This window comes from Orcinus orca, chromosome 7 (assembly GCF_937001465.1).
Source record: "Orcinus orca chromosome 7, mOrcOrc1.1, whole genome shotgun sequence".
NCBI lineage: Eukaryota > Metazoa > Chordata > Mammalia > Artiodactyla > Delphinidae > Orcinus > Orcinus orca.
Window position 1 is genome coordinate 28,612,323 of NC_064565.1, and position 25,026 is coordinate 28,637,348.

The following is a 25,026-nucleotide window of genomic DNA, read 5'->3' on the forward strand; positions in this document are numbered from 1 at the left end:
TATTCGATAATCTACATAAGTAAGACTAAAATATTATTACAGTGAATAACCTCCAGTTTTACTCGGTTTTCCAACATAGAAAAATGAATTGCACAGATGTTTTCCCTAACACACACACACAGAGAAAGACATTGCTGATTACTCTTTGCACTTTTAAGGAGGCTGGAGACTTAACAACCTAGTTTTAATTCTTCCTGTATGTCTCCAAAGGATCCTGCTAAACAAGAGGAGCCTGCATTGACTTAAGTAAAGTTAATTAAAGTTCTTGAGGTCAATGAGATTAATTGAGCTAAGAAAATAATACCTAGTGTCCAGTGAAGCACACAGTGAAATAGTGAGATAATCAGCAAGAGAAAGTCTCCTTTGCCTTGCCCTTTCAGAATAATATGCTCTTGCTCTTTTTTATGTGAAAGCTATTGCAGTGGAAAAAATTTCCCTCCATTTGTGAAATCCTTGGGGTGAGGGTAATGGCAATAGAAAGAGGAAAGAAAAAGAAAATATCCTAAAGAAAGAGCGGCCTTCACAGTAGAAAAAAGAAGCATGTCCCCATGGATTGGATGGGCTGTCGTGATATGTTTTATCTCTAAACCCACTGCATGGGGATGCACAGAATTCCTTGCAAGGTCTTGCTTCCCAGGGTTCGTGTTCTGGTTTCCACGTAATTGTATAGGTGAGAATGTTAACTGTAGCATGAGTAATAGAACTGATCATATCAGAAAATGAGGACTAGCTAGGACACAACTCAAACAGAAGTGAGAGCTTGTTGGGATATTTGGGGGATTTTGTTTGGTTTTGTTTCACTACCCAATGTATATTTTTTCAGTTGTAGTGTGCAAAAAATAATAATAAAGATTTAAATCACACAACTCAAAGCCATCCAAAGGTCATGTAAAACACTTTCTGCCTTTCATGGGAAAACGCTGGGCATTCGGTGAGATATAGTAATGGCGAGCTCCGTTTACACATTTAATGTTGAAAAAGTTGGCAGGTTGAGATGGTCCCTCAGTCCCTGGGTTGGAGGACTGCTCCCGGAGATGGAGCACAGTGTCTGCCTCATGATTATGGACACATAACTGAGAAATGGCAGATCTTTGTAGCTCAGTTTGATGCATTTCAGCACAGGAACTAAAACCTACAGCATGACCAAGAGGCAGTCATTATGAAATACTCCACTGCAAATCCAGGAAAATATATGTGTTGAAATGAAGTGTATTCACCCTTTTAACAAGAGTATTGCCAATCTAGAATCAGAGTGTTGCATGAGAGCAGGAAGTATAAATTATGACAAAAGGCAAGAAGCCATACTGTGTTTACTCACTAAAACATGAATCCGTATGTTACCCTGCTTTTCAAGCCTTCAATTTTGTTTTGAAAATGGCTGGATAAATTTGCCTAATATTCCCAGAGATCTGTCTTCAGCCTCCACAGCATAGAATACTTGTCAATCATTCACTTACTGTTACTAAATACTTACACAGCATTAAGATCTGGTATTTTTAAGATATGGTATGAGATGGAATTCTACCATCAAGGCATTCAAAATTAGTGTATGTATAACGCATGCCCATGTGCATGCAGACACGCACAAACACACACACACAGAAAATCAGCAACGCAGAAGATAGCAAAAGGTTTTTGTGTTTTTTTAGTCAGTGACAATAAACAATACAGAAAATAAACGTTATAGTGTTTAGAAGTGGAGAACACATAAGTTGCTAATAGTCAAGGAGAGTATTTTTGGAGATTAAGAGTAAATTTAGGAAAATTAGAAATGTGATGATCCCAACCAAGATGGCGGAGTAGAAGGACGTGTTCTCACCCCCTCTTCTGAGAACACCAGAATCACAACTAGCTGCTGGACAGTCATCAACAGGAAGACACTGGAACTCACCAAAAAAGATACCCCACATCCAAAGACAAAGGAGAAGCCACAGTGAGACGGTAGGAGGGGTGCAATCACAGTAAAATCAAATCCCATAACTGCTGGGTGGGTGACTCACAGACTGGAGAACAATTTTACCACAGAAATCCACCCACTGGAGTGAAGGTTCTGAGCCCCATGTCAGGCTTCCCAACCTGGGAGTCCGGCAACAGGAGGAGGAATTTCTAGAGAATCAGACTTTGAAGCCTAGTGGGATTTGATTGCAGGACTTCGACAGGACTGGGGGAAACAGAGACTCCACTCTTGGAGGGCACACACAAAGTAGTGTGCACATCGGGACATAGGGGAAGGAGCAGTGACCCCATAGGAGACTGAACCAGACCTACCTGCTAGTGTTGGAGGGTCTCCTGCAGAGGCGGGGGGTGGCTCTGTCTCACCGTGAGGACAAGGACACTGGCAGCAGAAGTTCTGGGAAGTACTCCTTGGCGTGAGCCCTCCCAGAGTCTGCCATTAGCCACACCAAAGAGCCCGGGTAGGCTCCAGTGTTGGGTCGCCTCAGGCCAAACACCCAACAGGGAGGGAGCCCAGCCCCACCCATCAGTAGTCAAGAGAATTAAAGTTTTACTGAGCTCTGCCCACCAGAGCAACAGCCAGCTCTACCCACCACCAGTCCCTCCCATCAGGAGACTTCCACAAGCCTCTTAGATAGCCTCATCCACCAGAGGGCAGACAGCAGAAGCAAGAAGAACTACAATGCTGCAGCCTGTGGAACAAAAACCACATTCACAGAAAGATAGACAAGATGAAAAGGCAGAGGGCTATGTACCAGATGAAGGAACAAGATAAAACCCCAGAAAAACAACTAAATGAAATGGAGATAGGCAAACTTCCAGAAAAAGAATTCAGAATAATGGTAGTGAAGATGATCCAGGACCTCGGAAAAACAATGGAGGCAAAGATCGAGAAGATGCAAGAAATGTTTAACAAAGACCTAGAAGAATTAAAGAACAAACAATCAGAGATGAACAATACAATAACTGAAATGAAAACTACACTAAAAGGAATCAATGGCAGAATAGCTGAGGCAGAAGAACGGATAAGTGACCTGGAAGACAGAATGGTGGAATTCACTGCTGCGGAACAGAATAAAGATAAAAGAATGAAAAGAAATGAAGACAGCCTAAGAGACCTCTGGGACAACAATGAGGTATCACTTCACACCAGTTAGAATGGGCATCATCAGAAAATCTACAAACAACCAATGCTGGAGAGGGTGTGGAGAAAAGGGAACCCTCTTGCACTGTTGGTGGGAATGGAAATTGATACAGCCACTATGGAGAACAGTATGGAGGTTCCTTAAAAAACTAAAAATAGAATTACCATATGATCCAGCAATCCCACTACTGGGCATATACCCAAAGAAAACCATAATTCAAAAAGACACATGCACCCCAATGTTCATTGCAGCACTATTTACAATAGCCAGGTCATGGAAGCAACCTAAATGCCCATTGACCGACGAATGGATAGAGAAGTTGTGATACATATATACAATGGAATATTACTCAGCCATTAAAAGGAACGAAATTGGGTCATTTGTTGAGACGTGGATGGATCTAGAGACTCTCATACAGAGTGAAGTAAGTCAGAAAGAGAAAAACAAATATCATATATTAACTCATATATGTGGAACCTAGAAAAATGATACAGGTGAACTGGTTTGCAGGGCAGAAGTTGAGACACAGATGTAGAGAACAAACGTATGGACGCCAAGGGGGGAAAGCGGCAGGGGGGTGGGGATGGTGGTGTGATGAACTGGGCGATTGGGATTGACATGTATATACTGATGTGTATAGAATTGATGACTAATAAGAACCTGCTATATAAAAAAATAAATAAAATTCAAAAAAAAAGAAAAGTCAGATGAGAGGTTGGGGTAAATGACTTTTCAAACCAATTTTAACCCTACAGTTCTGATTCTCATTTTTTAATTTATCTTTTATTGGTATGTACATTATCTCAAGAGTATAGATAGGACTATATACAAAAAATAAATGTAATTTTGAAACGTTGTATGCAGATATATTTTAATTGAATCATAAAAAAAGAAAAGAAAAAAAAAGAAATGTGATGATCCTGGGAGAGGTAGACAGCATGTAAATAGAAGGGAGGAGGAAGTTTAACCTCTAATGAAAAGGTCAACATTATTGGGAAAGAAATGAACAAAAAGACAGTTTCACTCCTAAGAGAATATTTGACACCTATCAGACCAGGAATCACATTTCAGGAAAGCCCTCAGTTCGTGGTCTCTATAAAAGCAGTGTTACCTGAGCTTGACCTTTGTCATTGAGGGTATGGTACCGTTTCTCACTTGTGGATCTAGAAGAAGAACACAGAGACAGGGCACCATGTCACGAAGAGTTGACATTGTGCCCAGTGAATATTTATTGTGAGTGCTGTTAATAAAGTATAAATTGAAAAGTAGGCAATATCAGTTCCCCAAAAGAGATTAACACCACACACACAAAAAAAATAAAAACAAAAACCAAGAGACGCAAGAACCCTTTGGGAGGTGTTGGATATGTCTATTACCTTGATTGTGGAGATGGTATCACAGGTGTTTGCATATGTCCAAATTCATCAAATTATGCACATTAAATAGGTGCAGTTCTTTCTGTATCAGTTCTACCTCAATAAAGGTATATCTAAAACATTTTAAAAAAAAGAGATTAACACCTACTGCTAATTGAAGCGAACAAAGTCCCTGCAGAAAAAGCCACCCTCCCAGAAAGCCTGAAACCAAACCAGCACCGCAAGCATTTCTGAGCTATTTGTGGATGTCTGAGTGAGTGTGTCCTAGCTGGGTCCCTGCACCCCCAAGCCCTGCTGCCCCGCTGAGCACACAGGAAAATGACATTCCTCACGTTGTACTTTCATTTCCAGCTAGATACCAGGAGAAATTGGAGAGGAGATAGAATAAATAGCAGTTCAATTTAATTTTAGGAGCTTTCAGGGTACGAACAAAGGACTTGGGAATGAGTTTAGTGTTTTTTGCTAGTTCTACTAAAGTATGACATAAATTTTCCTTACCAGATTATCTTTTTTAAATAATGCTATTTCCTCTAAAGACACTCTTTTTTCTTTCTATTTTTAGGTTCATTGAATTGATCTATTTGATAGACAATTTTTTATGTGTATTAAGGATGATTAATAATAATGCCACTAATAATTTATTGATAATCAATACTTTATTTATTAAATTACTAATAATTTAATTTATTTAATCCATGTGATTTTGGATCCATTACTTATTCTTTCAGCACCTCAGTTTATCATCTGAAAATGAAGATTATAATGCCTTTCACTGCGGTCCTTAGGAATAAATGAAAGAATGTGGGAAAAGCACTTCACTCACCACTGACTATCCAATACCAAAGTTCATGCTATCAGGCTTTTTACACACTGTATCTCTGTACTTTATAAGAAATTTATAGGAAACAGAATTTTAAAATGCAAATATAAGTTGTAGAGTGCTTTCCTGTTTTTCCTCTTAGCATATCACTGTTTTATAAGATAATAAATGTGGATTTTGGCCCCCTGCACTCGTAAAAATAAGCAGATAAGCATGCAAATAAAAACAAAAACTTGGGCTTCCCTGGTGGCGCAGTGGTTGGGAGTCCGCCTGCCGATGTAGGGGACGCGGGTTCGTGCCCCGATCCGGGAAGATCCCATGTGCCGCGGAGCGGCTGGGCCCGTGAGCCATGGCCGCTGAGCCTGTGCGTCGCGAGCCTGTGCTCCACAACGGGAGAGGCCACAGCAGCGAGAGGCCCGCATACCGCAAAAAAACAAAAACAAAAACTTGCTTGCCATTTTCTGAGACTTTAGTTCTTCCAAGTGATTATGAATCCACTGACTACTCTCCTCCCAAGTCTGAACATTACGTTATCAGCAAAATAGCAGAATTGAAATGTTTCTCTTGTCAATGCTTGTTAGTGTGTTTGTTATTTGCAAACAAACGTACTATTCTCATGTCTTGCTTATTCTAACTCATCAATTTACATGTTCTAAAAAGACACCTGCCAATACTTCAGTATTCTAAAATCATGTTAATTATCAAATATGTATATTATTTTCAGTGGTCTTCACTGTTTTTTGTTTCCCAGTATATCCATATGTTGCCTTGTACAATATCACTGAATTGATGTATTACCCTGGATAAAACACTTTTCAAAAAATATATCAGATTTGTCCACTCTGAAAAAAATCAAATGTTATTTGAATTCATGCAATGGGGAGAAATTCACTTAGGATTTGTCTTTCATTGGTTTCAGCGATTGTTATTCCTTTCCTGGTCTAGTGAAAACTATTTTGGTCTCTGGATCAAGAGAGATGAAGTCTGTTTTGTGCTCTGCCTCTGGCTCTGAGCCCTTGGGCAAGTAGCTTCTCCTCCTGGGTCTTTCTTCCCACGTCTATAAAAGGAACAACAGGGTCTCAGTGTTTTCAGTTCTGAAATCCTATGGTTCTAGGCTAAACCACTTACCTTCTCCAGGAAATATTGACCTGGTCTCTTTACATTGGCAGATGTCCGGAATCTACTCGGCCGGAAACAGTACGCCCTTGCCTGCTCCCGTGCAAAAAAGACTGTCTTGTGACCGCCTTCAGTGAGTGGACGCCCTGCCCGAGGCTGTGCCAACCAGGTAGGTGGATGCTATTTTCTTAGCGTTTTCTTTCCTTCCTGATCTCCTGAATGCCTCTCCCACTGCTAAATAAGCGAGAGATGGTGGTACGGGGGCTCCCTGCTTTTCCATTTGCGTGTCACCCTGGGAGCAAAGTTTGTAACATTTGTAAATGAAGTCTTGGATTTCCAGATCCATTAAGATTTGTCAGGGAAAACATATTACATGCCATTGTTTTACAGATGTGCGTTGTAGGGGTCCTCATCTTCTATTAACCCTGTTGTGGCATTTTGAACAGCCATGCAAACGTGGTTCCTTATAAAGCATGAATACCATCACAGTTCCTTTGTGGCTCCTGTGTGCTTAAGCCTGACTCCAGGCATCTTCATTAGAATGTAGGGCCTTAAACGCTATATGCACATCACTGATAAATTATATAAGCCTATAGAAGAATAGGGGCCAATACATTAAAAAGTGTTGAACAGGTACAGACATTGGCAATATATGATTGCTATTTCTTTACTCTTGATGGTGATGTTTTATACATCTGGGTGTATTTGGAGTGCTGTGATCCAGGATACTTAATAGCTAAGTCCTAATAAACACACAGGAGAACCTTTGTAAAATTACTGCCTTTCTTAGAACAGGTCTTTTCCCCTACACTTATTTCAGTCCCGTGATGGAGCTAGTCCATGTGGAGATCCCAAAACTCCTAGTCCCAAAGTTCCGTTCTGGCCTAAGACCTAAACTTCATAACTTGGTCCGTTTCCCCTAGTCTGACACCCTAGCCTTGGTCCTATGGCTCATACCACTGCCATAGCAAGAAAAGGCACATCCAGGAAAAGGAAGGATGGAAGAATATTGACCCTAGTGCTCAGAGTAAAATGGGTCTCATCCACACCTCCCTGTCACGTCCTCTCAAGCACGGCCTGGCTCTCACTGTATCTCTGCACTAGCCTCCTGCAAGAAGGGAGAGGGAAGCATGCAGTTCTGCGAAGAGACAACCTGCCACAAAGATTGAGATTACTAACACTTTTCCTCGGAAAATTCCGGCCCTGTGCATCTAGGATCCCCCAGTTGCTCTTTGACTCCCACATCTTCGTGGCGGTGGCATGACAATATAGCCACTATTGACACAGATCTGCCTGCCGCTTCAAACCACCTCTCAGTGATTGGCAAGGGGGTTATGACAGCTCTTGGAGGTGATCATCATCGGTATCTTGTATTTCCGTGATGAGGCACCTGCATAAGGTTTTCTAACTGCCATTTCAACTGTCCTTTGTCAGTGTTAACCGAGTAGCATCCAGTAAACTTTGCTTATGGATAGAATCAGAACTAAATGTGTGGCATAGAGAAGAGCTTTGAAAATACGGTGGAATATTTATCTGATCTTTTGAGGGGTGGAGATAGCAGTCTCTTCCAGAGGTACTCCAAAACTTATTTTCTTAAATGAAAATTCAAAGTGATTGATCTGGGTAAACAGGGTTTGTAGAGTAGCCAGGGGAATGTCATTTCCAGACAGAGTAGGACAGAAAAGCTGTGATCTCTATTCTGAACCATTTGAAAGGTAACATCTAGCAGGTTGGCTTTTGAAATTTTAATAGTAATGTACCTGCAAAACATTCAAGCTCTTAAAGATAAACACTGGGAAAATGCAAGAAGATAAAATAATCTATGATGATGGAGGTTTATTGAAGTTCAGCTATTTCTTTTAGTTTCGTCCTCATAAGAGATTAACATAATTCTTCTGTTAAATGGTTTTAAGAAAGGAAAAGGCTGAATTAAAAAGAATACCCTACTGGCAGCCAGATATTGGTGTTAGAGCTGTCAGGGTCCCCTGACACTTAAGGAGGCATATTAGTTCTGTTGAGCCCATATGCCCCAGTGGCCAGAGATTACTTCAGCTACTGCTATTGCATGCATTCTATATTCGAGAAAATTCTCTCTGCTGCATGAGCATCTTCTCCTAGTGCTGCCTAAGGATGGAGGAATCATAGGGCATGTGAAAGAATTGCTCTTCCAGCAATTTTAGATTTTACTACAACTTCCAGGGATTCAACTAGTTATTTAAATGGTTAGCATTGTAATGAAAATAGTTTTAAGCCTTGGTGGTCTCTTCTTACCTCCAACTGTTTAAGCCTAGATAATTCTTTTCACAGCCTGGCAGCCAGCAACCGGGAGGAGCATTGATTCAGTTTTCAGTTTTCTTCCAGCTTTCCGCTTCAATACTGTTTACCCTCGTGTTTAGTTTATACTTTGGGACCAATGTTTTTTTAAATAACTATGGGTTAATTAGGGGAGATGGTGTTAGGGAGGAGATTATAGGAGGAAATGGTACCACTAAATCTATGGTTCTCAAACTTTATTGATTCTGAATCACCTGGAAGCATTATTAAATGCAGATGTTCAGCTCCATGACTAGATATTCTGACTCAATAACTATGGGATGTTTCCAAAAATTTGCGTTGTAAGAAGCTGCCACTGAATGGTGATGTATTTCCTCCCTTAAGATAAAAAAGGATCATTGATCCGTGAACAAGGGCTACTTGAACTCTGGGCATACAGCCTGTTTTTCAGCTTCTTGAATGCCTCATATTCTGCCCGGCTCAAGCATGGTAGAGTATGATGGCTAAGAACAGAGGTGCTGGAGCCAGATGGCCAGGATTTTGAGTCCCAAGTTTAGCTCTGTGACAGTGGCTGCATTACTTAATCTCTCTGTGCCTCAGTTTCCTCATCTGTGAAACAGAGTTAATAACCACACCTACATATAAGGAAAGTACTTAGAGCCCTCAGTGCCTTGTGTGGGGTAGGCATGGGGCAGGCAATTCTATCGTCGTTCCAAGCCTTTGCACCTGCCCTGTGTGGTGCTGGAGCTGTGTTCAGCTGCGCTTCCTTCTTGGTCCTCCGACCTCTGGATCAGCAGGGACCTGCTATAGCAGCCTTTCCCCAGGAACGTTGTGTTCATCTCCTAGACCGCAGTAGACCCTCCCCATGCACCTTACGAACTAGGTCATCCCACAGCATCCTGTTGCCTTTGCTAGAGTGTACGTCCACAAGTGCAGGGACCACTTCTGTCATCTTCACCACTAGATCCTCTAAACCCAGCATAGTAAAAGTTATAGTTGTCACTCAATTAATATTTTTTGAATGGACAGATGTCCTGTGAAGAGAGAGAAGAGTGTGGTTTTGAATCCAGGCAGTAGATTCTCTGTTCTCGGGAACATCCTTCAAAAGATACTTTGGGAAATAGTGTTTTAAAGCAGTACTTGTCAAAATGAAATGCTTTTACAAGTCCCTGGGGGATCTAATTAAAATGTAAGTTCTAATTCAGTATACCTGGACCTGGAATTAGACCTTTCTACAAGCTCCAAGGTGATAACCTGTATGTTGATTACAAAGCTCCAGGTAGAGGTGGGGTTAGGCATTTTTTAGCAAGGCAATGACATGGTCAAAGTCATAAAGTGAAAAGAGTGGACTAGGGACAGACCCACAGGTGGGGACACAGGTAGATTGGGGTGTGGGGTGGAGTGAAGTGGCTTAACCTAAGCTGAGAGATCAAGAGAAGGATGGGCCTGAGTCGGTGGCAACCTCCACTAATGAGGATGGGGGAACTCTTTTGCACCCGTGGTTTCAGGTTGAGTCATCAAAGTGGAGAAGAGCTTATACTCCTAGTCCCTAAATTTGGCAGCACAACGGAATCACCTAGAGATTTCTTAAATATCCCAATGCATGGGGCCTACTCCAAGGTATTACCATTTAATAGGTTTTTGGTATGACCAGAGAATCACTTGATTACGTGAATCCCAAACCAAATCCACTCTAAACCTCTCAGAAAGCCAAGGTGGTTTCCCAGGGGCAGAGTGTACCAGGAGTGATTTGTGTGTTAGTAATGGGTGAGTTCCATGAGGTTTTATTTGCTTCTGGCTGTGTTCATGATCTAAAAATCCTTACAACTTAAAAGTATTCTCAAGCCATGAACAATCTCTAGCTAGTGGCTAGCCTTGCTTCCTGTCTTCTTGTTCCTGTTCATCTGAGTCTCTCCTTAAAGGATGAATGGTGGTCCCACATTCTTCGAAGCAAATCAAATAACTATCAAGCTGTGGCACTCCTGTGGACTCTCCAAATTTTAAGTCCCAGCAAAAAATTAGCCAAATGGTCAAGAACCATTCTTTGGTGATGTTCTTACTAATTTCTCTATTCTTCCTTCAGCCTATAACGCAAATACCTGCATAACTACTCAGTACCGTTTACCTAATAATAGCTACAGTTTGTTCATTGTAGAGGTAGCCCCATGGAGTTTTTTTCAATACACAGATGCCTCACCTCATCCCACGTTAGAATCTCTTCACGTTGAAGGGACGTTTGCAGTATTAAAACTCACCATAAGTGACTCTTATACGTGGGCAGGGATGAGGCACGCTCATTTAGTGCTTTATCCTTTCAGGGTATCTTCACATACATTTATCAATTATCATTGATAACTGTTTGCTTGGGTAGTATTGGAAATTAATTATCTTGGCCACTGATCTCATAACTATCCCATTTAATGTTTTTACTTTAAAGTCACAAATCAGTACTGATTTTCCAAGATTTCTCTCAAGCTACCTTTAAAGGAGCTCACTTTATATTTTCAACATTTAATAATACAAATTTCAGACATCTACATAAATTAATATAATGCTAATATAAAATATTACTGATTAATAGAATGCAACCGTCACCAAGTAAAAATTACCATCAGCTCATGGCCACCCTTGTTTTACTGTTATCCCCCTTTTTACTGCCAGTGGCTAATTTTGTCATGATGCCCAGATGTGTATATCACTTCCATGGAAGGGAAAAATATGTAAGAGGTAAAGTTATTAGACACTTGAGTAGATAAAATGTGGCATATTCAAAATAGGTCTTCCTGTAAATTCCTAGAAACCATGGAGCTAATGATTAATTATTTGTCAGTCTTAATAATTTAAGGCTGAGGGAGCTCCTTTAACTTTCATCTCTAAGGGGCCTGCTAGCGAGCAGTGTCATTGGTAATAGGAAGGCCGAAGGCAAACTACTGCTGGGAATTGCTAGGCAACTTTATTTGGTGGGATCCTTTGCTCCTGCATCAAACCTCCTGGAGTTACGTCTTGAGTTTCCAGTGTCAAAGACAGTCATGTTTTTTTAATGTCCAGGTGGTGTACTATTTAGTGGTTAAGAACACGGCACCTCAAGTTAGACTTCCTTGGTTCAAATCCGATCTTTGCTGTACAAGTCGTATTAGATGCACTTTAAACTTTGTTGTGTTTCAGTTTTCTCCTTTCTAAAATGAGATAATATTGGCACCCAATTCATAGGATTAAATGAGAATAGGACACGTGGCAGCAATTTTGATGATGATGATGATGATGATGTAAGTTCCTTAAGACTGGGGAACTTGTCTTTTATTTTGTTGCTATCCTGCATTATCTAGTCATCCATGTGCTGGTATAATGCACTTGTTTCCATGTCTGTATTTTTCTTAGATTATAAAATCTAGAAGGCACATGATGGGTGTTTAGTAATTGTTGTTGAATGAATGACTAAATGAACTCCATATCTGTCCTACTACCAGCTCTAATTCCTAAAGATTTTGCTTCCATTTAGATGAAATCAAAGCATTAACAGAGTGTTCAGTGCGTCCAGGCCAATTAGGGGAAAAGGTATTGGTCATTCAGAATGTCAAATAGGTCAAAAATCACCTTTCTCCCACTCAAAGGCATACTAGCATCAGCCTCTCTCTTTACTTACTCCTTTCAAGTGCATATGGTCCCTTCCTTCCCCCCTAAGGCCCATCATCTATACTTTTCTCCACCTGGGAAATAGAGGATGGAGTACTAATTTATACCCAAAGAATGAAGAGTCGGGACTTCCCTGGTGGCGCAGTGGTTAAGAATCTGCCTGCCAGTGCAGGGACACGGGTTCGAGCCCTGGTCCGGGAAGATACCACATGCCGCGGAACAACTAAGCCCCTGCACCGCAACTACTGAGCCTGCACTCTAGAGGCCGCAAGCCACAACTACTGAGCCCGCACGCCACAACTGCTGAAGCCTGCCCGCCTAGAGCCTGTGCTCCGCAACAAGAGAAGCCACCGTAATGAGAAGCCTGCACATCGCAACTAAGAGTAGCCCCCACTCGCCACAACTGGAGAAAGCCCACGTGCAGCAACGAAGACTCAACGCAGCCAAAAATAAATAAATTAATTAATTTTTAAAAATCTTAGGAATTGTTTAAAAAAAAAAAGAATGAAGAGTCTATTGTGTTTGAGTAATGAAGATTTGGGTCCTGGAACACCAGCCCCCAAAATAGTGTTGAAGGCAATATAATCATCTAATGACTTTCCTTGAGAAAGTGACTTAATTTAAATCTAAGTTACAACCTCTATAAATTTTGGATGTTTTCTATTCCCAAGTGTTTTTGAAAAACTAAATAAAATAAGATGTGTATCTTACATATACATCCCAAGCCACAACCCCAATACACAGAGTATAGGTGCCTTTGTTTTTATAGGCTCCATTGGGGAGGATGTGCCCCCTTTAGTCTATAATTTAAAGCCTAGAGATCGCTACATAGCCCCGGTACTCAGAACACCACTGGGTTATGAGGGGAGCTGCTGCTCAGAGGGCGGGGCTCTTAATGGGCGTTACCTACACCCCTCGCTCAGAGCGAATGTTAGTCCACTTAATAGCTGACTGGGTCGCCTTCTCAGTCCACACTCTTCCTCCTACCCTCTAGCCCCCCTTCTTTCTGGACCAGAGATTGATGTGTATTTACAGGGACCTGGAGTTCACAGTATCGCCAGCTGGGATTTTTCTTTACTTCCTCCAGTGGCCCCAGGTGGTAGATCTAGAGCCAGGGTTGGAATCCAGATTTCTCTGACCTGAGGGACTGCCTGTTTTCATGCCACAACAAGCCCTGTTTTCACAGAGGCACAGCTCATCTTGCTTGTTTACTAGCAATTCAAGGATTCAGAGCCAGGTGCTCTCAAACCTGAGGCACAGGCTCTGTACAGCACAGATCTGTCACTCAGAGCTTTCACGTGTGCTCTCTCATTGACCATCAGGGCAGTTTCGTGATAAAGGAACAGCCGTTCTGTTAGTCCTATTCCATAAAAGAAGAACGCGATCTTCAAGGGAAGTCCTCCTGGCCACCTCGTCCAACAGGAGCAAAGACCAGGTCCAAATACCCAGTTTAAATTAAACTTGCTACACTGCTTTGCCTGGTGAGCCTGTAAAGTTACAGGGGAAAAAATCCAGGCAAGTTCAAACGCTTATTGCTAAAAGCCTGTAACTTCTACTTTGCTTCACATCACTGCCTCTTCCTATCAAAGTGATAATAGCTATAATTTATTGACATACATTGTCCTATTTGTTACCTCATGTCTATATGGAAAGGACTATTACGACCCCATCTTACATAGGAGGACATAGAGGCTTAGCTATGGGTCCCAAGATTGCAAAACGAATAAATGGCAAAAGCACGAGGAAGCCTAGGCTCTTAACCACTCATTCGGTAGCAGATATTTGCTGAACCATCACTGTGTTCTAGACGCTGTGCTAAGTACTGTAAGTATAGGTGTAAAGTGGTGAGGAAAACACACACAGCCCTCTGCTGTGTCTAGTGACAGAAGATGCTGTCTAGTGACAGAAGTGCTGTCTAGTGACAGAAGATGGAGGCATCGAATATATAATTGCCTAAATGAATATGCAGTTACAAAATATAGTATGCGCTCTGCAGAGATTCAAGGAGCTGTGAGAAAAGGTAGTAAGGAAAATCAGAATTCCACTCTGCCTAGAGTATCTTTCTCATTTCTACTCATTGCCCGTCTTACCAGATGTAAAGCCCTACCTTCTCCAGAGAACTTGCCCTGATCCTTCTGCCGGAAATAACCACTTCTCACTCCTGAGTCTCATAACGCTGTCTGAATGGCTTGCATTCTCACTCTCGGTAAACGTGTTTTGGGTCCCTCCGAAGAGACACGAAGTCCTGGAGAGCTAAACCGTTTTCAGTTTTCTTTCCCAAAATGCCTCATAAGAAACTTAAAACAGAATAGAATTCAGTATATCTGTGTCAAATAAATGGATGCTAGTTAGAACGTACGTGCTTAAGCAAAACCTAACAGACTGCTAAAAGGAAAGGTGATCTGCCTTTACAACTGAATATCTTTTGTAACACGTGATGATGGCGGCAATAGAAGATGTGGGATTTCGGGAATCAAATCTGTCTCTGGTTTCCTGGCAAATGTGGTTAAAGTGGAAACACATTCCATCCCTTGTGTTCATTCATTCATTCACTCACTCATTCATTCAGTCATTCTTTTGTGCAGTCAGTCTGTTCTTTTGGTTATTAATATTTCAATGAAGTCATATGAGTATCTTAAGGGAAGCAAAGGCTATTTGATTGCTAATTCCTAAAAGTAATTTCCTACTGGAACTCCACATTTTAACTGAGGTCATCAACTGAGGCAATATGTCTATAGGAAGTGCATTAAAGTCATAGAGTCTTGTTAATATATGACTGAAGGGTATAATGTTGAAATGCAGAATTATGGTCATGTGCAGTCTTTCAGTGGCCTGGACTGTTTAAGGGATAAAACTTAGAATAGTTTGAACACGTTTCTAAAAGTGTGGCCCATGGAATTCTAGCTCAGAATTACCTGGAATGCTTGTTAAAACCCTAAGAGATTCTGATTTTGAAGTCAGGATTGGGACCTCCAAATCAGCATTTTCAAACCAACTGCCTTAGTCATTTTAAGAAACATTAACCTCTGAGGACCACTGACCTGTAGAAATATTTAATTTAACTATGAGCCAATGGAGTCTTTAAAAAAGATGTAACTTCCCTCTACAATATTGTTCTAATCAAGTCTATTTTGGTTTTCAAGAATCAAAGGTTTTTCTGTGAAGCTTTCCAATCTACAGTAAGTAAAAAGAGGCTTATTGGGAAGTTAGAACAGGAAATCTCACAGATGTCCGAAAATAAGAAAAAGAAAATTTATGGACATATAATAACTAGAAATGCAAACAGGAGCTGAGGGTTCTCTCTTCAACTGTCAGAATCAGTGTGATTCTTCCATCTCTGCTTCTCTGTGTATACCTGCTGTCCTGCCCCTTCTAACACGCTTCCTTTGAATCTCTACTCGCATAAGTAGCAGTTATAGAGCCCAAGAATGGCTCTCTAGTCCTTACTCTACAAAACACCGGGGAAGTCAAGAACCCAGCACCCACAGAAGCTTCCTTCCCTTCAGGGTCTTTATTCGGCTTACCAAGTAAGAGAGTCTGATGGCCCAGTTTGTATCAGATTGGTCCTTCAATCACGCAGCAGCCCGTGGATTCATCAGCCCCCTTCAGGTCAGGAGGCATCTAGAAGGGGAAGGGGACAGTGGCGCTGGAAGGCAGCAGGAACCGATAGGGACACTGATTGTTCACCGCTGAGACCAGCCTCTCCAGGACACCCATGCTCAGCCCTTTGGGAGAGAACTCAGACCCTGACTCCCTTCACTTCCTTAGGTTTCTGTCCATCCCTCTCAGTGCTGAACTATATATAGGCAGAGGAGTGCAGAACCTGCCCGCCTGCTTCCACCACAAACATCATCCTCTTTTCACTTCAAAGCTTCAGCTCAGGAAGAGAGCTGTCGTAAATTAAGTAGAAATCTAGAAAAGGAAAATGAAGCTCCAGGGGTTATAAATGCACTCGAATGACAGCTTCATGTAGAACAGAAACTGGGAGGAGGGAGAAGGCACTCACCCTGGGCGTGATCTGAGCCAGAAAGTTTACTTCAAACAAACAAAATATGGAGTCTCCGTGTACTTTGAATTCATATCAAAATACGTATGCTATTGTTCCTATCCATTGTCTATCGTAAACAGTGTTGTCTTGGCTGTCTTTAAAAAAAAAGCGGGGCTTCCCTGGTGGCACAGTGGTTGAGAGTCCGCCTGCCGATGCAGGGGACACAGGTTTGTGCCCCGGTCCGGGAGGATCCCACGTGCCGCGGAGAGGCTGGGCCCGTGAGCCATGGCCGCTGAGCCTGCGTGTCCGGAGCTTATGCTCTGCAACGGGAGAGGCCACAGCAGTGAGAGGTCCGCGTACTGTAAAAAAAAAAAAAAAAAAAAAAGCTAACATACCAAACAAAATCAAATCAATAAAAAAGCAAACAAAAGAATCGAATGTAGATTTGATGCATGAGGTTCTGTCTTTTACACCTGGAATCCACTGTTATGCCTTCTAGTCTGCATCTAAAAGTTGCTTTCAAACACTATTTCTCTTCATTCAACAGTCAAGCTACATTACCATAAATAAATCCTGTGGCTTACATGATGTTCATAATGGTTTATGGTTAGCAAAAGTCTCTGTTTCCTTGAATGTGAATGCTCTTTGTTGTCAAAATGTTTTTACTTCCGTCTGGTTTCTTTCTCATATCTCTAGAATTCTCTTCAGACAATACAATGCAACACAATGTAATCCTTATTTCCCTATAGAGGTGAGTGAGTTGCCTTTTAGAAATCAAGGTACCCATTCTAATTAGAAGTTTATTTTTAGACTTTCAGTGTACTTTCTACAAAGAAATAGAATAAATTAGTTTTGCTTTAGCTGGAGTGCTACTTTCAGTTTATTAAATAGTTTTCTACAATTAAAAAGAATGAATTAATTATTTTTCACTTCCTTGGCTTTGGTCCAATTTTAAGATGACTTTCAATGAAAGCGTGGTTTCAGGAGGTTTTGACTCATTGGTTTTTGACTCCTGGTGGTAGATTTATGAATGATTTAATTTGTATTACTAAAACAAAGCCTAGAGTTAGAGTTAAATGTTGTGATCTTAATATGTCAACTTGGAACTACAGATTTTATAAGTCAGCTTGCTCCCTAGGGTTTTCTTATCCTATGTGAAGAGGCTACCTCAGCAATAGTTGCTCAGTTGAGAATACCCACGTTGTCCTCTGATTCATACTTTGCCTTCCTTGGGTAAATTGTAGGATTTGTGAGTACTCAAGCTCAAGCCACAAAAATTGTTAATTTTATAAACAGAAGATACTTAGTGGTGTGTGTGTGTGTGTGTGTGTGTGTGTGCGCACATATGTGTGAGGAGAAAATGAGAGAGGGAGAAAGAGAGAGAGACACACTCTTCTAGCAGGACAATAATAGAGTTTGGTAAATATATATTGTATTACATTGCATGGAACATGAAATAACATTTTACGTGACCAACAAGCTCACATGGGGTTTTAGACTTTGAGGGGGGGTGTCTATCTTTTCTCACCTATTTCCCACCTCCCAAATTCAGTGACAATTGAGTTCGTCAAAGCAGAGGGAGATCAAAATATTAGCTCATTCTCAACCCTAGAATTAGACAGACTTGGGCTTCCCTGGTGGCGCAGTGGTTGAGAGTCCGCCTGCCGATGCAGGGGACGCAGGTTCGTGCCCCGGTCCGGGAAGATCCCACATGCCGCGGAGCGGCTGGGCCCATGAGCCATGGCCACTGAGCCTGCGCGTCCGGAGCCTGTGCTCTGCAATGGGAGAGGCCACAACAGTGAGAGGCCTGCGTACCGCAAAAAAAAAAAAAAAGAAAGAAAAAAAAAAGAATTAGACAGGCTTAACTACCAGATCACAGCCCCTGCTGGACACCTAAAAACTTGAATGAGCCTGGTTAAAAACAGATCCGAATACGTGCATCCTCCGAGCAGATGTATCCCGAAGAAAGAGAAGGCGAGGGAAAGAAGAGCCGTCTGTACACTTCTTTCTCGCAAAGTCATGATTTAGGGGACACTTATCCTTCCCAAAGGAGACGTAAGTACGGGAGGTAGGGAGGGTCCAGGGATGATGAGGGCTGTGGAAGTGGACCTCCCCTCACATGGTCGAAATCATCAGGAGGCCCCGCCCTCACCGTCTCTTTCTAATAGGCGACTTTGTGAACTCAAGCCCTACCTTCCACTGTTTAAATTCCTGTGGTTATGCTCGCCTCCTTTCTTTTTAAAAAAAAATTTTTTTTTGGCCGTGCCGTGCAGCTTGTCGGATCTTAGTTCCTCAACTAGGGATTGAACCCGGACCCTCAGCAGTGAAAGCGTGCAGTCCTAACCACTGGACCACCAGGGAATTCCCTGGCCTCCTTTCTGACCAAGCTTGTTCTAGCTTGCTCAGACTTTCATTTGCTATTCCTTCTCCCTAAAGTGTTCTTCTCCCAGCCTTTAGCATGGGTGCCTTTTGATCAACGCTTTGTTTTCAGTTCAAATGCCATATCTCAGAGAGTCTTTGTCTGACTACCTTAGAAATCACCTTCTTCCCCTTCTCTTTCTTGTTCATCACCCCGTGTTAGTTTCCTCACTGCTCTGCCCAGTGTCCCAGCTAGAACATAAGCTCTATGTCTTGTTCACTGTTTAGAAACACGTAAACTCTTTGTCTTGTTCACTGTTTAGAAACTCATAAGCTCTTTGTCTTGTTCACTGTTTAGAAACACTGAAACGCTGCCACAAAGTAAGTGCCTAAAGGGTTATTGAATGAATGATAATGGATGAAGGTATCATTCATTCAGGGAAGCTTTGCATAGGGCTGACTATACCAAGTTTTGTGCCAACTGCTAGTAGCATTAAGATGAATAAGATGAGGTTACTTTAATCGGGGGGCTTTTTATTAGGGGATTCAAGTATGTAAACATATTCTTTTATAAGAAGAATGAGCACAGGGTATTAAGTAGCCAGGAGGAGGGTGTCTTGCTTTAGCTAAGTGGTTAGAGGAGACAAGATTTGGTAGATCAGGAGTTTCCAGGTTAACATGGACTACAAGTATCTTAAAGATAGAAGAGGGGATGTGTGTGAAGAGGCTTGGCAGCATGAAAATCCATTTTAATTAAATGAGTTACAGGTAGCTTGTGATGCTTCAGTTGCATAGTTCATATGGGAGAGTGATAAGAAATAGGGCTAGAGAGACATGCGGGAGCCAGCTCATGAAGAGATTGGTGCCTTTCTTAGAAGTATGGACATAACCTGGAATTCTGATAGACAAGTTAAATTTTAAGCATGGGTGTGATAAAATCAGACTCGTGTTTTAGGGAAAAAAAATAGTACAGAAAATAATGAAGTTAAACAGCATTGGAAACCATTGGGAAAAGTATGAGGCTATTCAATTATCTGGCCAAGAAATGAGGAGAATCTGTTTTCTTGAATAAAAATAAAATGTGTAGGTAAGCATATAAATTTCCATAACTCAACATTGTTTTATAGCATGTCTTCATGACCCGGTGTGTACTGAGTTCTTCGCCCATCCTGTGGAGTTCATGTAACTGGATTATTATGTAAATCCTTTCTGGCTCGAGATATTTCAGTGCTAAGAGAGAAACACACAGTAAGCAACTGTCAACTCCAGGATGGAGCAAACCCTTCCTAGTCACCTCTCTGAGTATGTACTTCCAAGGAGGATAATGAGCCCAAAGACAGAGAGGTTCTCACTAATTCACCACATTACCATCATCTGTTCTTAGCAGGGACCAGCAATATCATTTGCAGGGCCCAGTGCAAAACGAAAACGTGAGTGCCTTGCTCAAAAATTACTAGCACTTTTTAGCTGCGGGAGAGCATTAAACCAAGAGCCCCACTGAGCCCGTGTGAACCCGCACGGATGATATGCCCATGATGCTGGTCCTGGCGCTCATAGGCTTCCTCTAGGGGCCAAGGATCCTAACTGACTTGGAGTTTTGATTCCTGGGAACAGTTGTCATACCCCGTGACTATGACATTAACCCAGATTATTGGATTACCGTTGTATTGGATTGCAATTCTTGCAGGTGGCTGAGAATGTTGAAGGGGCAGAGGGATTTGCAACGAAGTGGGGGAGGGTGACAGCAAAGCAAAGCAGGCAAGAACACAGGCTCAGGACCCAGACCGCTTGGGTTTCACGTCTTCTCTCTATCACTTTACTGGCACCTTGGACAAGGTACCAAACCTCTCGGTGCCTCCGTTCTCTGACCTGAAAAATGGGCATGATGAGAGTAACTGTGGTTTAGGGTTGTTACGAGGATTGAGTTGATTCACGTAAAACACTTGGCAAGTGAATGAAACATGGTAAGTGCTTGGGTCTTTTTTCTTATTATTTTGGAGATTGTATTCTGGAGAACGAAGCTTACTTGGTTCCGTGTAATGCGCATATTACCATTCAGGGTACGGTTTGTCATTCAGTGAGCAGAAATACTTAATTTCAACGCAGTTAAATTTACCAATCATTTACTTTATGATTTTCATTTTTGTGTTTTAAGATATTTTTTCCTATCCCAAAGACATAAAGTTTTTCCCTATCTTTACCTTTGGAAAATTTTACATATGTCTGTAATAATTCTTTTTTTTTTTTTTTTTTTTTTTGCGGTACGCGGGCCTCTCACTGCTGCGGCCCCTCCCGCTGCGGAGCACAGGCTCCGGACGCGCAGGCCCGGCGGCCATGGCTCACGGGTCCAGCCGCTCCGCGGCATGTGGGATCCTCCCGGACCGGGGCACGAACCCGTGTCCCCTGCATCGGCAGGCGGGCTCCCAACCACTGTGCCACCAGGGGAGCCCAATAATTCATTTTATGTATGATATTAGATAAGAATCCAATTTCTTTTCCCATGTAGAGGCACTGACCTTTTCTATCTTCCCTTTACACCCCAGTATACCCAGTGATCTAGCCGCTCTTGTCTCCCTTGCTCTTTCTGGAATTTGACTCTGGGCCTTTGCAAATATTATTTATTCCGCCTAGACTTCTCTTTCCTTACATATTATACAGATGACGCCCCCGCAACCTCCTTCATGTTCCAGCTCAAACATTCCCTTTCGTTGAGGCTTTTAAGTTTAAAATTGCCCCCTGACACACACACTCCCCAGCACTCCCTTCTACATTTTGCTTTGTTCTGTTTTGTCTTTTGGCTTTTTGCACATCATTTAATTGCCGTATGAAACACTAAACATGTGGCACTTACTTTGTATTTGTCTCCCTCCACTAGAACGTGAAGTCTATGAGTACAGGAATAATGTTTTTCTTGTGCTGTATTCTCAATTTCTAGAGCAGTATCTCCTCCCTAGAGGATTTCAGTATTCCACTTCCAGAATAATCCAGAACACCTTATGAACAGTTATGTCTTACGTATTCTGCTTCCAGAGAGAACAGTGAAAATTCCAGCTCCACACGCATATTAACTGTAGGCATCTGATTAGCAAATCTCTGGGTGACTTCTTTGTTTTCCTATTCCTTCTAGAACCAAGGCCAAGACAGACAAGCACCCCACTTTTCTCTCTGTCAAAACAGGTGATTTCCCAGTCCACACACTAAGGGATTCAGGCTTTTTGTGCGCGCGCACGTGTATGTGTGTGTGTGTGTGTGTGTGTGTGTGTGTGTGTGTAGGGGAGAATACTCTGGCCACAGGCTTTGTCTCTTGTTCCCTGATTTATGACATCCATTAAAAGCCAGGCTCTTACCATCAGCAATGGAGAAATTTTCCCAAAAGCCAGTACTCCAAAATTTTTCCTTAATGTCCAATTTTTAAACAATGCATTCATAAAATATTTTTAACTCATTTCAAAGAGAATTGCAAAGGAAACAAAAAGAAAAGAAGGAGGCTCCTATAGGACATATCAGCCAATTGTAGCCCAGTTAACAACGGGACCCAAATTGCAGCTCAATGACAGTTGGGTGTTTATAAGTATTTTAGGGTAATTGGTATTAATATTTCTATGTATGATAGTGTTCCTATGGCTTTGTTTATAAAAGAGCCCTTATCTTTTATAAATCTATCCTGAAATCTTTACAGATGAAATTATATGATGTCAGAATGTTCTCTGAAATAATTTGGGTGTGAATGAGCGGGTAGGGGTATAGATGAAACAAGCTTGGCATGTAATTATTGCCGCTGATGGATGGATACATTGGGTGTACTTAATATGTTTGAAAATTTCCAAAATTTAAAAAGATAAGCATTTTCAAATAAATTAAAAAACAGACTTCTCCAGCAATCTGTTTTTTCCTATGCCAGCAGAGTTTCTCCAGACATGTTCTCTGCCTTATGGGTAGAAACTAATATCTCCAACTTCCCTTTTAAGAAAATAAATATTTGGTCGATGTTTATATGTTCATGCAGACATGACCGCCACTTATTCATCCTTTTATTTATTCAGCAATCATTCATTAGTTGTCTACCAGGTTTTACATGCTACAACAAGACCTGAGGAGGCTTACTGTTTGGAGGCAGAAAGAGGCAAGAAGACAATAGGATACAGCGCAGATTTTGTAGAAGCAGAGGGAAGGAAGCATGGCGGGAGGGCCCCTTGGGTGAGGGTTGGGTGGGAAAGACTTGAAAGAGATGATCCTCTGTTGGGTCTCAAAGAAAGCTGAGGGGTTATATAGATGAAGAGGGAGAGGAAATGCACTTACCCTATCCTCCACACTAACCTGTCTACCACACTAACCTGTCTACCAATTAACAATTTTATGTACTTACCGGATGCCAAACGCTGAACTAACACCTTTACATCCATCGCTTTATCTAATTCTTCTTCTTCAAAGTCCCAAAGAAGGTATTCTAATTATTTCCCTTTGTGACACCAGGAGATAAGTAATTTTCCCAAGTTCACAAACCTGGGATTCTAGATTCCCTGATTCTAAAGTTAGTGTTGTTATTCCATCAACACTTAGCCAAAAAAGGAATTTCGAAACGTAGTGACTTTAGGTTGACACTGCAAAACAAAACAGCAAGACGGGTGATAGCATGTACCTCATGCATAAAAGGGATAATTAGTGTTAATATTTATAGTTGAATGAAAAACTTTATTTCAGTCGGTTTGCCTTCACACTTATTTTTCTTTAACTTGTTTTACCATGATTCCCAAACCAAAAAGTTTACTATCATAACTGATATTAATGTGTGATTGACTCCCCACAGGTTACATTTCAGGTAAATTAATTTTTACATGTAGACACATCCTGGAAAGGGTGTTGCAAAAAGTTGCAGAAACCAGGATTTATGTGGTTGAGCCATCACGAGCGATGGCGCATTTACAACATAGCAGACTCCATCCATACAGCAAATGGCCAAGTGATACATTTCACTTTTGTAAAAAGTTTGGAGGATCTGAGGTTCTGAAGTTTCTAGCTGAAGTTTCTATCTCTGAAGCCTCTGAAGTTTGTGCCCCTGAGTTATGTTCTTACTATGCTATGAAACATGAGCTTGACCTGGAAACCCTTCTGTCCTTTAGCTGTCAGCACAATACTGGGCATGAATATCATCCTTTCATGCCCATGAAAGCGTAAAGCATTAACGGGATAGGGCAGCATGTATTTACCTAAAAGTATTTTTCTAATATATAAATCTGGGTCCATGCCTAATAATGATAGCAACATCTTGAGCTTGTATCTTAGATGACATCTGTGCCCCCCAAAAGCCTGCCTGGATACAGTGCAATATGGCGTTGCAGTGTAGTTTAGTCTTAATGCTGACGGAGTGGAACACATTAGGTAGCCCTGTGGCAGGCAGCCTCTAGACATTTCATCTGCTAAAATGAAAAGGGGTCAGGTTGAGGGGAAAATAAGTCCCCGTCATTCCCTCACACACTGGCAAAAAGAAAAGACAAGTGCAACGAGTCATTATAGTGTTGTTAACCCTCCTCCTTTATAGCACACATTTCCAATTATACCCATTAGGACATACTTAGCTAGAGGGCAGGCTGCATTTTTTAAATGTGCTGAGAGCAGTCATGATTTAGCTGGTGCTCGTTTGTTTTCTATTGCTTGGTTAAGCATGCTGCGTTATCTTTCCTATTTTACATATTGGACGAATAGGAGATGCTAGCTCTCCAAGAGCTAAATCAATGGTTCTCTGCCCTGGAGATATTTTTAAATAGACGGTTGCTTGGGCTCCGCCCATGAGATGTTCTGATTTAAATGGTTTGGATTGAGGGCTGTTAGGAGTCTATAAAAGCACCCTTTCAGATGCAGCCTAATATGCAGCCAGGGTTAAGGACCACATGGACTAAACTGACAGCTAGATTAACTGTGTAAGCGTTAGTTTCGATATTTAGAGAGAGGAAGGGCCGGTCACTATTTGTAAGGTTAGCTCTCCAAATTGGAGATGTTTTAAGTGCATTGGTGGTTGAGGATAGGCAGTAGAGGACACTGGAGATAGTCCCTAGAAATGAGAACTATTGCCTATAGGCTTCCGTGAGTGCCTGCCATAGAAGGAGAATGGCTACTTGCCTTGACTGTCATCCTGATGGTTTATGCAGATACAAACATGAGTTGCTCCTTTTGAAATCCGTGTTAAAGGCTTGCATTAAGCTTAGTGGCCATATATATCTGTGGCTTAGTGGCCACATATATATCTGTATGTGTGTGTGTGTATATATATAAAATTTACAAAATGCTTTAAATCTCATTCAATTAGGCATTCCTAGCAACTATCCTGTGAGTTGGCTCAACAGTATTACCCACATAGGACAAGCA

The 25,026-nt window shown here is 41.6% G+C and overlaps 1 protein-coding gene across 1 annotated transcript in view; it reads left to right on the forward strand.

Moving 5' to 3' along the window:
- THSD7B (thrombospondin type 1 domain containing 7B) overlaps positions 1-25,026 on the forward strand; it is a 909,478-nt gene that overhangs the window by 500,112 nt on the left and 384,340 nt on the right. The window contains exon 10 of the mRNA XM_049711955.1: positions 6,464-6,579. Coding sequence (XP_049567912.1) covers positions 6,464-6,579 — 116 coding nt within the window. The remainder of the gene's footprint in view (positions 1-6,463; positions 6,580-25,026) is intronic.